This window comes from Sceloporus undulatus, chromosome 7 (genome assembly GCF_019175285.1).
Source record: "Sceloporus undulatus isolate JIND9_A2432 ecotype Alabama chromosome 7, SceUnd_v1.1, whole genome shotgun sequence".
Lineage (NCBI taxonomy): Eukaryota > Metazoa > Chordata > Lepidosauria > Squamata > Phrynosomatidae > Sceloporus > Sceloporus undulatus.
Genome location: NC_056528.1, coordinates 26728579 through 26744956, shown reverse-complemented (window position 1 = coordinate 26744956; position 16378 = coordinate 26728579). Strand labels below are relative to the sequence as shown.

The following is a 16378-nucleotide window of genomic DNA, read 5'->3' as shown; positions in this document are numbered from 1 at the left end:
TGACCAATATAAATTGGGTGGACTGCAACTCTTAACTTCTTTCACCATTGGCTGTTGAGAACTGCAGTCAAAAAGCATCCAGAGGACTACAAGTAGTCCCCTCCCCTTTGGAAATGGATAATAATTCTAGCACAGTAATAGTAACCTCAGACAATCCTGTTACTGCAATCACAGTCTCAATCAGGCAGGGGCTGGCGTTCCAAATTTTATTTATAAATTTGCAAGGGCAAAGCCAAAGAGCTGCTATCTGATGTTTTCACCACTGTAGCTTTGCAGGGCTTTGCCTTGGGGGCTGAGCTGTGAGCGGCTGATAAAGCCTCTCCCACCAACCCCATCAAAACTGTTATTATTATAATGCGGTTCTCTTTTCCTGCTTTTCTAGGACACTGTATCAGTCCATAGACCCAGCTTCTATGCAGAACGGTTCTTTAAGTTCATGACCAATACGGTCTTCAGGAAGAGTTCCTGTAAGTGTACGCTTCCTTCCTCTTTTCATTTTTGTTTTGTTTTTGCAGGCTACAAAGATGAGGAAAGCTTGCTGTGTACCAGCCTTGCCCCATCCTGATGTTGTCCTCTGGTTGTGATGGACAACGGTTCCCATCATTCACAACTAGACAGGAATGGATAGGTGTTGCTTTTTCACTGGCTGCCTGTCTCTTAATAAGCTATGGCCAGAGAGGCTCCATTCACTAGCTGTTAAGGACACCAGATAACATGCCAACAGGCCCAGTATTACCAATCAGACTAGCAGAGGTGCCTTTCCAGGCTCTTACATTGTTGGTTGGACATCCTTTAGGAGTGACACACATACACATCTAACGTATGTTTGCATGTTTTTTTTTGGTCATTGTGAAGGCTGGTATTTTTGCCTCCTTAACAACTCGAATGTATATTAATTAGTAACAAAAAATTTACATTAGAAATTTGTTGCAGAAGACATTTCTTTACCGTCATGTAAATCATAAGGTTACATAGATGGGTAGATCCTAAAATATATATGTTTTGATTACAATATCTGAAAAAGAAACTTTCTTAAATTCCTGTGAAAGTAAATGTGTAACAAACTAGACATTTAATATTACAAGCTTTTATTAAGAAGTCACAGTTGGTACATTTCTGCCATCTCTAGCTCTGCCCAAAATTGGTTCCAATTCCATGATTTCGACTCCATAGCCCTGCTAATGACATCATTGGCAGTGTCCTCCAGGGGTCTCAGCAGATTATGTAATTGTTCTGCATCCATATCTGGAGGACTACAGTGGATTTCAGCAGATGATATTGTCAGTCTGCATCTGGCTACAGGGATTTAGCAGGACACTTCTCTGATTCTCCCCTAGACTCTCCCACCCACTGAATGGCTGTGGGTAGAGGGCTTCAACAACAAAATGGTGAGTTGAGGAAAAATTAAGAGAAAAGTTGTAGTGTTTCTCCTATGGAATTTTTACACTACATTCTGCAATCAGGATCTCAGCCTTGATATGCTCCATCACCTTCTCTTTTAACTTTAGTTGAGCAACTTGTGGCCTTCCAAGATGTTTGGGGAGATGTCGGAAACCCCGGCAGTCCCCAAAGCCAGCCTCAGGACTCATGTGGTCCATGGGCTGCACTTTGTACACCCTTCTCAAGGAGGTGGCATGGGCCAATGGTCTTCTACATCAATTGTACATCGTTGCTGTGGGCACACAGCTCTCTGCTACCTTCTTTGCAGAACTTGTTCAAAACCCATCATTTGTTTCTGACACCCTTTTTCTTTTGCAGCCCTGAAAGCCTCTCCCTCAAAGAAAGGGCGGAGTGCCTTGCTGGCGGTCAAACCCACTGGTCCAATGGCTGCATTTTCAGCTAGTCAAATTCCCTCAGAGAAGGAGGAAGCCCAGTATGACCTCCGGGGGGCCAGGAGTTACCCCACTTTGGATGACGAAGGTAAGGTACTTCACCCTGCAGCCTGTCATCTATGCCACTATTCCTTGATGCAGCCTTCTACAACCTGATGCCTTCCAAATGCATTGGACATTAACTCCTATCACTTCTCCGCAACCACTTTGGTTGCATTGGCCAGCTATGAAGGGAGTTGCTGACCAATGCCTTTGGGGGATACTGAGGTGAGTAAAACAGCTCCAGGGATGTAGCTGGGGTGGGGTGGGGGGCAATCCCAAATAAGAATTCTATCTTCCCATGAAATTTTCCTTCATTCTCGAAATTTATTCCCAAGTGAGACGTTGAAAATCATTTACACCTAGAACTCTTCTCTTTGCTGTGTTTTCCTTCCCTTGGTCAATTTTTCTTCCCCTATTCTTTGCATGCCTAAACTGAAATGCTCAACTGAAGTTTTAAGTTACTGCAATGCTAGAAAATTTGTAGAAAACCATAGATTTGAAGAAGTTAGAATTCTTATTTGGGGGGCAATGATCTCATTTTGCACACCCGAAAATGACATCCTTGGGCTGAACTAGATTCATTTGGGCCCCTTCCCTCTTAGTTGAGATAGCATGTAGCACATATCAGTTTCCTTCACCTTTTCACTGTGCTTTTGCAGGTGCTAAAGTTAATGACAACAGAGGGGAAGGTAAGACTATTGATCTGTCCCTCTGTTAGTCAGTAGAAAGTAGTACCTAAGGGAGCTGTGTCCCTTTGTTGCTTGGATGACTCGAGGCAATGGCAGTGTCATTATTACTGTTTTAAAATTTCTTTTAAGCAGCCCTGTGCAGCCTGTACCAAAGCATTATATCCACAAACAGCCCTGTGGGGTTGATTTGGCTTCCAGAAGCCAAATCAATCTGACCTCTTTATGGTTTTTAGAAGGCTGTTGAGGAAGGGGATGGGGGGGGGGAATTTGATTCAAAATTTGGGACAAACTAGGTAGGCTAAGGTGGATTGTGTCTTTTATCACTGCTTCCTCTGTCCTTTTCTTCTTTAATTTTGAGCAATGGTTACGCTGTAATAGTAAAAACTACTTCAAGCAGTATGGAGATTCAAGTGCAGTATCTCCTTATCTCTAAATGCAGGTAAATTATCTGATTTTTAAGGGAAATTTTAAGGGTTTATCCCCCAAAGATCTAAACCGCTTTCCAATTAGGAATTCTAAGGACTGGGGAATCGGTGAGGCTGGCCAACTCCTTTTCTCTCTCATCTGTAAATTCCATCTATTCCTAGGTAATGAGACAGAGATCCTAAAACAGGCCTGTATACACACATAGGTCCTAAAGAGAAAAGTGTGGTCAATTATTTAATTCTTTCACAAGCAGCTACCTCACTGTTTGTAAACTTCAAATTCCTGGCCAGTGATCAATCCAATTGTCTGTTTTTTATCTCTGTTTAGTCTAGCATTATTTTAAAAAATACTGATGGTCACTCCTAAAAGTTTAACAATCCAAAGAGATAAACGTGTATGCTGGAATGGGAAGGTATAAGACATTCTAACTCTTTTTAAAATGTTGCCCAGCACGCTTCTATTAGAGACCAACAACTCTCCTATTCAGACCCCCTGGGATTTTTTTTGATAAACTAGTAAAAAAAAAATATCTATCTATCTATCTATCTATCTATCTTTGCAAGGGATATAAACATTTACTTAGGAAAAAAAAAGGGCAGGTTGCAACACATTCTTACAGATGCAACACATGTCGGAATTGGCTAAAGCTATGGTAGACACTTGTGGATTGGGATTCTATTAGATTTTGGGCCTTGGTGGCAAACGGGACCAAAAAAAAAAAAAAAAAGACCATCACCTATCCATGTTCATTTCTTGGTTATTACCTATAAAGCCCTAAATGGCTTGGGCCCAGGATACCTAAAGGACCGCCTCTCCCCGTACATTCCGCCTCGCACCCTCAGAACATCTGGGCAGCAATTACTGAAGGTGCCTGGGGCCAGGTTAGCTTCCACGTCGCGGAGGACATTTTCCACAGCTGCCCCAGCCCTTTGGAATACGCTGCCCATTGAGCTCCGCTCATCTACCACCCTGGCCCAATTTAGGAAGGACCTCAAAACCTTCCTATTCCAGCAGGCATTCCCCGATTAAAGATCCTGTGGGCCTCCCTCCTCTTCCGTGGCCATGAGGATGGGCTATTGGGGGCATTTTATCTGTTTTTAAGATGCTGTATTTTTATTGTATGTTTTTAATCTTTTGTAATTTGATTGTATTGTGTTTTGTATTTTGTAAGCCGCCCTGATCTTTTGGAAGGGCGGGATATAAATAAAATTTCATTTCATTTCATTTCATTTCTCAGTAGCCAGCAAGTTGAGAAATATTTACCTAACTAAAAAGTTCTTTGACTTAGCCTTGTTTCTCTGTGTTGCTCATGTGAATAGGTAGTACCAAATCGCTGTTATTTTTTCCTCACTTTTGCCTTACGATCCACAGGCCGGCCAGATCTTCTTCCTTGCACTCCTCCCTCTTTTGAAGAAGCAACCACTGCTTCTATAGCTACAACACTTTCATCCACATCTCTCTCCGTCCCTGAACGGTCCCCTTCTGAGTCCTCAGAGCAGCCCCGATATAGGTAAGAGCAGTGGTCACACCTTCCCCTTTTAAATTTCTCTTCCTGCCATAGCCTTGGCTTGCAGTGCTACATACAGTTTTGGTCATTGCATTCCCCAAAATATAGAGCTGGTAAAGGACAAGGACAAGCAAAACAGCTAAAAAGGGCTGGTTCAGCTCCTCCTTGAACAAAAGTTATAATGTTAGGAGCTCTTCACCTTAAGAGAAGGGAGAGGTGTAATAGGTGACCATGGTAATGGTGTTGAAATTGTCCTTGCTCAGGTGAATGTAGATCAGATGAAGTTTTGCTTTCTCTTTTCTACCATTAGAATACATGGGGGTGAATAGTGGGAGACTGAGGACATAAAAAAGGAAGGCCTTTGTTACCAATTGTGGTTTTTAAGACATGGACTGCACTACCAGAAGTAGTGAAAGTCACCAACATAAGATTTTAAGAGGGGCTTAGAAAAATCATGGAGGACAAGACTGTATTTAGCTTCTTATCAACTTTGCCTTGGCAATGCTGTCCTAGGGTTTTCTTGCCAAGATTTATTCTCCCTCTAAGGCTAAGGTTTGAGTGTTGGGCAAGGGCTCCAGAAGACCAGGTTTCGAATCCCAGTTCAGCCCTTGAGACCCACATAGTGACCATGGGGAAATAATACTTTCTCGGCTTCAGAAGAAGGCAATTGCAAATTCAGTAAATCTTGGCAAGAAAACCCTGTAGTAGAAACTCCATAAGTTAGTTAACTTAAAGGCATGTAGTATGGGTGCCAGCATGATGTGGTTTGAGTCAAAGGTAGAAAGAGAGCCAGGAGACCAGGGTTCAAATCCCAGCTCAGCCCTGGAGGCCCATTGGATGACCATGCGCAAATCAGCCTCAGAGGAAGGCAATGCAAACCACTTCTGAATAAGTCTTGCCAAGAAAACCATAGGATAGGATTACCATAGATCGAAGTTGACTTAAAGGCACATAACAACAAAAGGCTGAAATAGATTTTCTTGCTTAAGGTCACCCAGTGGGTTACCATGCCTGAGTAAGAATTCAAACCCTGATCTCCCAGAGCTCTAGTCCAGCACTCAAACATCTCTACACTAGCCTGGCCCTCAGTACTTCAAAGATTAGAAGCAGTGATTTAAAGATATGAGCAAGAGAAGATGTGCTTGCTTCCTGCTTCTACATTTCCCTGGGGCAGCTGGTTGTCCATTCTGGAAGAGGCAGACCTTTGGTCTGACCCAGCTGGGCTTTTTATGTTCTTCACATGCCTCTTGTCTGATTGTTTCAAAGCTTAAAATGCCATGCAATCAGCTGCATCTTGAATGGGAATAATTATCTTCAGTGTCAGCCACTGAGTAGAGCAACACACAGAGGGATGAGAGAGGGAGATAAATCCTGAATTGAGTAGTTTCACTTGAAATGAACCTTTGTGTCTTGCTATTCCCTCACAGGCGGCGTACGCAGTCCTCAGGGCAGGATGGAAGGTGAGTCACACACTTGATCAATTTGCTGCTGCCTGCAGTCCACAATGTCCAGCCTCATATTGAACATGCCTCTTTCATGTACTGTGCATGGTGAGCAATCGTGAATTAGAGGCTAGAATCCCTGCTTTTCCTGCAGAAGGTCTTAAGCTGAATCCCCCATTGGGATGGATGGACAGGCTCTGGTAGGTGTCCATGAGTCATCTTTCCAATCCCAGAACTCTTCAAGAGTCACACCAGCCTCTCTAGGTCAAACAAGAAATGTTTGCATGGTGACTTCCAATTTGTAAAAACCATGTCTGTTTTGTTTGTGAGGAAAGCATATAGGGGGTACACCTTGCTCTAGAGGACAGTTGATAGTTGTGGAGGTTTTCAGGAGGTGTCTAAGATCCAAAGCAGTGGCCTGCATGATTGATTGATTCTCTCAGGTTAGGAAACTGAGGTAGCAAGAAATAGGAAAGGTCCCACTCTGAAAATGTGCAGGGCCACTGCTAATTGGAATAGATAATATCATGTTAGATGGACAAATACTTTGACATGGTATAAGCCACCTTCCTATTTTTTAAAAACTAGCTGTTTGTTTAGAATTATGAGGACTTAAATCATACTTGAAATTGAGGGGAAAGGCCATAGCTCTGTAGCTGGGCACTGCTTTTGCCTGGAAAAGGTGCCAGCTTCAATCCCTGCTATTTCTAGTTAGAAAGATCAGGTTGTAGATGGATGGGAAAGACACCTGGAGACTCATTGGCAGTCAGAGATGACAGCACACTAGGCTAGATGGACAAATCCTCTGACTCACTCTAAAGCACCTCCCAGTGCCTAAAATATTGCCTCCAGGTGGTGTCCCCCCTCCATTTTTTTTGAACTGGTAGCTACTGTATTCAGGCATCCCATTCCTTGCATCTTCTGTGACCCAGTTATGTTGTTCAAGCTCAGACTCTGCAAAGGTGGAAGGGAAGGGGAGAGCTGCGAATGCACGCTCCCCTGCCCTTCCACCACATCAGAGAGCGTGCTAGAGCTCTTTGAGGCTTCGGAAGGGAGATGGGGTGCACACATGAATGTGCAGTGCTCTTGACCCTCCCTCCTTTATTCGTGAATTTTGACTTTTGCAGGGATTTTGCTCCCAAAACCACCATGAATGTCAAGAGTCAATTGTATATCCCTCAGTGTTTACCACAGGTAAACTGAACACTCAGCTGTTTTTTTGTTCCTTTGCATCCTTCCAATCTGTAGGTCTCGGGAACAGGTCCAGGTGGAAGATGAACTCCAGCAGATCACAGTGGAGCTGAAGCCCAAGTGTGACATTGAGATCGTGGTCCCTGATGTTGCTGCTGCAGGGTGAGGCCAAGTTGTTATGAGAGTAACCGAATGATACATTTCACCTCAGGGAACTCTCTGACCATGGAGGGGATTGCCACTTCAATTTTGCGTGCACATACAAAATTCCATGGATGCTCAAGTACCATTAAATACATGGCATAGTCAAATGTATATAAAATAGCAAAATCAAGATTTACTTTTTGGAATGTATATATATATATATATATATTTAATATTTTCAAGCCGTGGATGCTTAAATCCATGGATGAAATATCAGAAGGCTGATTGTATATTCCTTCATGGACCCTTGTGATCCCTTCCCACTCTGTGATTCTGTACTGTAATTCTCTGCTGGAGGTTCTGGAGAGTGGCTGAGATGGATCAACACGGTCATCTGATATAAGGAAGGTATAAGTAGGTTTCTTTTGATTTTGTGGTGTCGGAGACGTAGGATTAGTTTGGAGAGTTGGAATGGAAGGGACCATGGTTTCTCAACCAGGTTTCCCTGGAACCCTAGGGTTCTGCAAGAGGTCACTAAGGATTCTGCGAGAGATTGTGATTGAAAAAGTAAATTTTTTGAGCTACAGATGTAATAATATTTTTGTAGGGGTTCCCTGAGACCTTAAAATTATTTCAAGGGTTCCTCCAGGCTTACAAAGGTTGAGAAAGGCTACTTTAGAATATTGGTAAAGGATAGCCTCTGTGAAGTTTTTGCAACATTTTGAAGAGAAGTGTGAAATATCTCACAGCAAAGGGAAAAAAGTCATCAGTCTTGGAGAACAGGAATCCCACTCATCAAGATTGTTTGCAGGACTCACCTCTTAGAGTGCAGGGGTTCTTCTTTCTAAAATCATTGCAGGCACCACAAATTCCATGCTTTCCTCTTCTGATCCTTTGCAGGGAACCTGCCTCACTAGCATGTGCCACCATGCAGTCATCCACAACAGCTGAGGTGGAGACGGCCAGTCAGGCTTCAGAGCCGGCCAGCCAAGCTTCGGACGAGGAGGATGTGCCAGTCCCGGATATTTATTTTGTAAGTGACTTTTTCTAAAAAGTTCTTCCTTTTGATGCCATTTTTTTCAGGTTCTCTTGCTCTTCTTCCTTGTGCTGTTCATTTGTGGGGAGCAGGAAAATAGAGCAAGTCAAGGAGCCTCCTTCAGAAATCCTGAAATGGATTTTTGGTACAACGAAATCTCTTACACTTGACTCTTATGTTTCCTTCAGGGTGTTAAATGGGGAGTTTTGGCAGGCTCCAGTTACTCTGAGAGTTTGGGGAAATTTCACTTTAAAGGGGTTACACCTCCCAGAGATGTAGTCCCACAAAAGTAACATGTTCCAAGCTCTGGTTCTCTCCCAGATCAGATTACTTTCATGTAGGGCCAGCTCAGGAAGCATCAGTCCTGGAATTGTGCGCAAACCGACTTCTTTCTTTTCCACCTCTCCTGCAGACGGATACAGGCTCAGAGGAGGAGGTCTAGAGAGGCAAGACAGGGAGTAAGTGAGCCAAGTTGTGCATGTGAGGGTGTGTGTGCGTGTGCATGCATGATGTTGAACAAGGTGAGAAGGCAACCATCTTGTTCCAGATTCATTCTGTTAGTTTTTGGCAAACCCACTCAGAGGATTTCTGTGTGCCCCACACAAAAAAAGGAGACCTATTTTGACCATACCTCTACCTGAGCCCTGTTTTTAATCATGTGTGAAAGATATCACCCCATCCCTCATGCTTAAAAAGAGAGAGAATTCAACTTTCTGTCATCAGAGAAGTGGTGAGATACAGGTGCAGGAAGTAAAGAAAGGTTTTTATCATGCAAGATGGGCCAGGCAGGGCAAAACATGTCCCATGTGCCTTTCAATTGCCCCTCTTCTGTTCATCTGTGGCTCCATCCTTAGTCTTAATATGCCAGCCCAGTGACCACTTGCATCTTTTTCATACTTTCCCCATTTTTCACATCCATTTACTCCGGCTTCTCTAAGTAGCAGCTCATGGCTTGTTGTGGTGTCCCCCCCCCCCCCAAAATAAACATTGAAAAAGGTGCTTGGTGTGGTTTTAAAATGCATGTCAGTGGGGAATGTAATTTGCAAACATAAAGATGATGATTAACATTTGCCCTTTGCAACTGGCCGACTGGTGTGGTTTGACTCTGAAGTTTCTCACAATGTCATTGTTTGAATGTGTGGTTTTCCTAGCCTCATCCCCACAAAGTTCTTCTTTTGTACCTTCATGGGCTCTGCTACGTCTCCCCTGCCATTCCTCAAATACTTGATTTCCCCTAGACCTAAGCCAGTGAAAACTCTGGGACAACTTTATTGTGAAGCTTGGTAGGTCTTTCAGATTTCTTATAAGCAGGGCTCTCTAGGTATGTCCTTCATTAAAAAATGAATAGCCAAATCCAAGTCCTAACTTCTTATGAGCAGGGCTATACATTTGAACATCTCCTTTAGAAAACAAGGATCTGAATGTGAAGTCGAAGGCTTTGAACTTGGATCTGAACTTGGATCCAAATTAGCTGCACTGAGTGCACTTGCATATTAGATGGTGGTTTTAGGTAATTTATTTGTTTTAAATCATGAATAACAATTTTCCAAGTTCTAGGAAATGAAAGTTATTTGCGGCTTTTCTTTGTAGCTTGTGCAATTTAGCATGTGTTACTTTCTTATACTTCGTCAGAAGCAGCTTCAGGGATGTTTTATTTTTTGAGAAAAGAAGTAAACCTTCTTTGGCCACCTTTTTGAACTCTGTAATTTACAAACTGTTGTTCAGACTTCCTTTTGTATTCATAGGGGCTAGAATCTTGAAAAAAAGAAAAGAGAGCCTGAGACTGTCATGAAGCTGAATTTATGCTTCTGATAACCAGATTCTGTGGTGGTACATACCTGTTGTGCAAACACAGTCCTGGTTATCAAACCACCACTTTCTATAGTTAATTGATTTTTTAAAATAGCTTAATTTAATTTAATTTTTTTGCAAGGGTGTGTGATGGGGTTCTGCCCTCCAAGGTTTCCTTGGGAGCTAATACGGTCCCTTAACCTCATATGGCTGCCCACCCCTGGGTTATCGTTTTCCTGGCTGGTGGCTGCTTGCATGACCTCTTGTGAGGGAGTGCTCTCACAACCCCTCTTATTATTGTTTTCATGGTTGGTAATTGCTTTCAACATCAAAAGGTTTATCCTAAAATTTAATCCAAACTACAGTTGTCTTTCTCAGCAGATATCTGGTAGTACTATTTATAGTTAGTACCCAGTAGTACAGTCAGCCGTCCACATTTGCGACTTTGACTTTTGTGGATTTGGTTAATACATTCTCTCTAGGAATCTCTAGGTCCTCCAGCACAAGTCCGCCAGAGGTTGACCATAGCATTGTGCTGGAGGACCTAGAGAAAACAATTCTCTAGGCATTTGTAGGTCCTCCAGCATGGCAGATGATGACCATAGAGTTGCACTGGAAGACCTGGAGATTCCTAGAGAGGTGTTCTTTTAGTTAAGAAGAATAGTGTTTATTTCTATTTGTGGTTTTCTCACATTCACTGGGGTCCTTCACCCTAACCCCAGTGAATGTGGAGGGACCACTGTACATGCTTTTAGTATCCAATAGTACCTCTGGGTGTAGACCAGAGTTACATCCATTCATCTCTTCCTGTGGAGAAGGCCTGGAAAAACCTGATGCAGCAGATCTCTAGCAATTGCCTTCTCTTCCTATGCAGCTAAGCTCTGGCAACATCCTTCTTTTCCCATGCGCAGCCTCTTTTTTGGACTCTTTCTTGCATATGCATACCTGCTCATCCATACCAGCATCATTATCATTTTTTTCTTTCTCCTCTTTCATCCTTTCTCATCTTCCCTCCTCCCCCTTTTCTTTTTTTTCTTCATTCTGTCATATGCCATCTCATTCGCTCTGATGTGCTCAACATCCAGTTCACGGATGGAAGGTATTGGATTTACTCCCCTCGCCTGCGCAGGCTCCGAGCTGCCTCAGTTTCCTCTGAGGACGTAAGTGAACTTGTTAGTGAAGAAGGCAACCTTACCTCAGCTTTGAAATACCATCTTTGGGGGTGTCTGGTGTTCCTTGAGATGTCTGATCCATTACTATTATTCACAGTTTAGCCACACCTAATTAGAACGGCTAACATTTTATATCCACTCGCACGCAGTCCTTCCAGACAAATCTTCTAGGGTAGGCCAGGCAGGATACTCTTTGTACTGCAGATGCGAAGCCAAGTGAGGGTAACTGGTTTCAAAGTGATGGAGGGGAGATGGCCTGGGGTCCTTTTACACCACACGGTTATTGCTGCCTGTCAAGACTAGATCACCCTTTGGTCCGTTCCACCTCTGAGATTCTGTTATTCTACACTACTATGATTCTACTTTATCTGCCATGATTCCATCCTCTGGAATCCTGGGGTTTGTAGTCTGGGGAAGCATTACAGCTCTCTGGCTCAAAGTTCCAAATGCCTCTTCCTCAGCTGCATTTCTTAAGATCCTATGGGATGTTTAGCATGGCTGCTGAAGTGGGATCATAGCACTACCATTTTGTTGTTGGGTGCCTTCAGGTTGTTTCTGACCTATGGGGATCCTGAGGTGAACGTGTCACATGGCTTTCTTGGCAAGGTTTGTTGAGAGTAAGGTTTGCCACTGCCTTCCTTAGAGGAGTTGGACTTGCCCAAGATCACCCAGTGGGTTTCCATAGCCATGTGGGGATTTGAACCCTGTTCTCCAGAGTTGTAGTCCAGCACTCAAATTTATTTGTTATTTCAAATCTCTTCACCAGACTGGCTCTCTCAGGTCTATAATTATGTAAAATAAAAGGGCCCCTGGTTTATAGCTCAGTCTCTCTAAGCCATTAACCCTGGGCAAAAATTCTGCCTATTCGATCACAGGTAGGTAACCCTGACAGTCTGAGGCCATACCACACCAATATGCGGCCCCAGTCAGTCCCTTTTCCTAGAGAGTCAGCTCCTTTGGTGGTTTCCAGGCTTTTGTATGGAGGTTTCTCCTGTTCTGAAGGGATAAAATGCTACTCCTAAGGTTTAGTTATTGGCCAATTCCAAGCTTTAAGCTAAAATATGCTGATATTTTTTTGTGGGTGGAGGAGGACCTCCCTTGGCAGTTCAAAGCTCCCTTCCTCCTTTAGCATTACTGGTAGGCCAGCCTTCACCAACCTGCTGTCCTCTGGATTTGTTGGACTGTTCCCATTGCCCAATGCTGGTACAGCCTTCTGGCTGGGGATGATAGAAGACGTAACTGATCAGATTGAGGACAAGGGCAGCAGATTAGAGGAGGCTGTTGTAGACCCTAATATTAGAAGGACAGTCAGCCCTCCACATTTGCAGATTTGACTTTTGTGGATTTGACTATTCATGGATTTGATTAATATGTTCTCTCTAGCAATCTAGGTACTCCGCCTTGACTCTGTGGGCAACCTCTGCAGAAATCACACTGGACTCTCTAGCTGTTCCTAGAGTGAACACTTCTTTAGGCATTTGTAGGTCCTCCAGCACAATTGTTTGGATATCTTCTGGCAGATGTTGATCATAGAGTTGCGCTGGAGGTCCTACAAATGCCTAGAGACATGTTCTCTCAGGTAAAAATAAATAATGTTTTTTTATTGGCATTTTTTTCACTTTCACGGGGTCTTGTGCCTTAACCCCAGCAAATGTGGAGGGCTGACTGTAGCTGTAAGTTTATACCAACCCTTTCTGTTGTTTTCTAGAGGTGTTGTGTGTGTCATCAGAGAGGAGGGACCTGCTGTCTTGTTTTCTCTTGCAGGGCTCTCCTTATTTTTGTACCTTCATGTATACTGCGGCTGCCCTCATGTTCCCATGTTCCTTGCACTCATGCATCTGTATTATCCCCACAGTTTGGTGGGCTACCTTAGTCATTTCTGGCTCCGTTTGTGTTGGGAAAGAGGGCATATGCATTTCTTCCTGCAGCACCAGCCATGGTGCCGAAACAGATTGGCAGAATGATTGACAGTCAGAATTCCACTTACAGTGAAGTTCGTAGTATAGTAGATGCTTGTGCCTAGATTGTTCTGTCCCTTCTTGATGTCCTCTCTGAAAAGGATAAGGAGCTTTTATCATAGGCTACCCCATGTATGTGTCCTGCATGCGCTGAGAGATACCCACATGCGTTCCTGCTCATTGTATACAGGAAACCCTTAGAGTCAAAGTAGCTGACTCCAAAGTCTTGTAGAAAAAAATTGTACAGCGGGGCACCAGTGACTTTAAAATACATAAACATTATAACAGAGACTGGACACGTTTTATTGGACTACAGCCCAGCTTTATCAGATGCAGAATTCAAAGGCAAAGCCATGTTAGTCTGGAATGTCAGCCTGTAAAGGGATATTGTAGCACTTTTAAGACTTATTGAGTGAAAGAAGTTGTAGGATAAGCTTTTGTAGACAGCCTACTTCCTCAGATGCATGGAGTGAACTAGTGCCTAAGAACAGATCTTTTTTAAACTGACTGTGTGAATAGCCATAGAAATGCAAAACCTTTGGGTACAGTGATGTGGGGAGAAGTTCAGATCATTGGAGGACAAATTTTGCCTAAGGCCAGGGTGGGTGGATGACCATATGAATGTTGGAGGACGTTTTGAGGATGGACTGGAATTTGTGAAATAGATTCACAAATTCCAGTCCATGAACTGTGGGCTGAACAGAGATGATGGTTTCCTGGCACTACACGTATTCTAACACTAGTTACACCCCAGCCTCATGGGGGTATTCTTGGCCAGTTTATCACATCTCCTTCTGGTTCCCAGCCAGTATCACACTATATTCCAAAACTCCCTCCACCATTGATATGATTATCCACCCACCCTGCCCTTAGGCTACATCTTTCTTCCTGCCTTTCTCCCCCAGCGCTGGCGGAAAGACAGCAAGGAGGGAGCCAGCAAGACTTTTCATGGAGGGAATTCCAAAGCCTTGGAGCAGTCACAAAGAAGGCCCTGTCTCCCATGCTCTTGTAAAGGTGATGGGACTGAGAAGGGTCTTCCTTGAAAATCTTAGAGCCTGATCTGCGGGAGATAGTTTAGGGGTGTCTTCTGTTCTACGGAAGCAGCCGCTTGGGTTAAAAGCTGAGAATGTGTCTTGCGACTGTGTGAGTCTTAGCCTTTCTAAGGGTGCATGTTTGCTAGATCAGATATCAACCAAGGTGAGAAATGTCTTCTTACTTTAGGCTATGCTATGCTTTTCTCTTTCCAGTTTTTTCTCATGTGGCCTTTTTCATCTCTCTCTCTCTCTCTCTCTCTCTCTTCCCCTCCCTTGTTCTTGTATTGTACTGTTTTTCTCTTCTTCCTGTCTCTGCTGTTATTCTTTCTCTCCGCTTTGCCGTCCAGCCACCGACAGATGAGAGGAGCTGGGTATACTCTCCTCTCCACTATAATACTCAAACCCAGTCAGTCTCCAATGCGGAGAGTGATACAGTAAGTTTGTTTTGTTTTTTGCATTTTTTAAAATGTACACATGTTCTAAAACTGCTGGATACATTGTGAGAGGATACTTGGGAATTCAGTCTACATTGCTGCCAGCAAGACACATGCCTCAGGAGAAAGTTTTTGAAACTTGATGCTTACTTGATGTTTTGGTCTGAAAGCTCCCAGTAGCCCCAGAGTAGCCAGGGATTCTGAGACACCAGGAGTAGAGCTGATAAAATGAACTCTAGGCCACGGAGGTTGTGGGTGGGCATTTGTTTATACCCACATACACATTGATCAGATTTAAGTTGTTAATTGTGCTTGTTGCTTTACTGACACAGAACTTTGTGGAGCCACATTCACAATCCTTAACATTCTGTTCAGAATAGATGCCAAAATGTCGGGTTTTTGTTGTTGTCTTTTTAATGGAAGGAATGAAGTTTACTTTTTGGCCTTGAGCCTTGGAGAAAAATTGGGATAGCAACTGAAGTCTAAATAGTCAGTTGGTTAAAATTGTTTCGTAAATGTACATCCTAGAGTTAAAAAAAAAAACCCTGTAGACACCCAAAATAATTGATAAGGTGGACCTATAACCTTTTTTTCCCGTCTGGTCCAATTAGGTTACCAGAAAGTTTGGTGACTGTGATCAAGCATGTGGATGTAGGAACATTTTCAGTCCCTGGTGGCAGGTGCCGCCCACAAAAGTGGGGCAGTGAATCCATGTCTTAATACAGGCTTTAAATGATTTGAATCTTGTTCCTAAATAGGTTCAGCACTCTGGAGAGCTCCTCCTTTAAAACTCTGCACAACCTAGATTTATCATCCATTGACACGGGATTTATCATCCACTGCCACTCCTTTCCATTTTAAGATGCTATTTCACTTTTCCTTTCAGCCTTGTTGAAATGGATTTTGGCCCAGCATGGTGCCTGGGAGATTCTGGGAGGTTTAGTCCAAAAAGGACCTGTTCCTACTTCCCTAAAAAGAACATTCTACAGATCTCCCTCCTCTACTATATTACTTCACTTTAGTTCAAAAAGCTGTTTGTTGCATTAGGGCAGCGTCACCTGTTTATTATACTGCTGAGTGGGGCCCTGGAAGTTTCCCCAAAGCCTTATCCTGAAGGCATCTTGTCTGCATGGCCACAGTCTGGAACGTCTAGACACATCCCAGGCCTCACCCTTTGTCATTTTGAGCAAGTTGGGTGGATGCCTTCTGATGGCCAGTGAGATGTTCCAAATGCCCTAGCATGTCTAGATTCTGTAGATGTGAAGCCTGTCCACCACAAGACACAAGTTTTACTCTGTGGGGAAACCTACAAAGGTTGAGTTCTGGGTGCTATACACTACCCACTTCTGTCATAGCTAAGCCTTTGGTTGATGAAGAGAGGACTAGCCAAACAGGAGCTCCCTACCCACATGCTCCCATTACCCATATGTTCCCCAGAACCCTCTTTTTCACCTTTCCCACTGGAAAGCAGATACACAAGTTAAACCAAAGTACAAGCACTTTTTTCTTCCCACTGCCTGGAGAAGAAAGGAACCTGTGTGTGCACTGAATAGCCAAAACCCATCTGAGGCTTAACAGAGTCTTTGAGAAAGTCTTATTGTAAATAAGGATTAAGTCAGGTTTCCGAGTGTCGTGTCTTGGAGCATCCTTCTCTAGACAATATGTTAGAACAGTGGTTCC

The 16378-nt window shown here is 43.4% G+C and overlaps 1 protein-coding gene across 7 annotated transcripts in view; it reads left to right on the top strand.

Annotated features, from left to right (window-relative positions):
• PIP5K1C (phosphatidylinositol-4-phosphate 5-kinase type 1 gamma) overlaps window positions 1-16378 on the top strand; it is a 56725-nt gene that overhangs the window by 33704 nt on the left and 6643 nt on the right. The window contains exons 11-18 of one of the 7 annotated variants that reach the window (XM_042478940.1): window positions 383-467; window positions 1759-1920; window positions 4361-4499; window positions 5924-5956; window positions 7187-7291; window positions 8174-8306; window positions 11186-11260; window positions 14612-14698. In XM_042478940.1, the coding sequence (XP_042334874.1) occupies window positions 383-467; window positions 1759-1920; window positions 4361-4499; window positions 5924-5956; window positions 7187-7291; window positions 8174-8306; window positions 11186-11260; window positions 14612-14698 (819 nt within the window). Of the gene's footprint in view, window positions 1-382; window positions 468-1758; window positions 1921-2533; window positions 2708-4360; window positions 4500-5923; window positions 5957-7186; window positions 7292-8173; window positions 8307-8721; window positions 9059-11185; window positions 11261-14611; window positions 14699-16378 lie in introns of those variants that run through there. The other 6 variants (XM_042478944.1, XM_042478942.1, XM_042478943.1 and 3 more) reach the window with 6 other exon arrangements.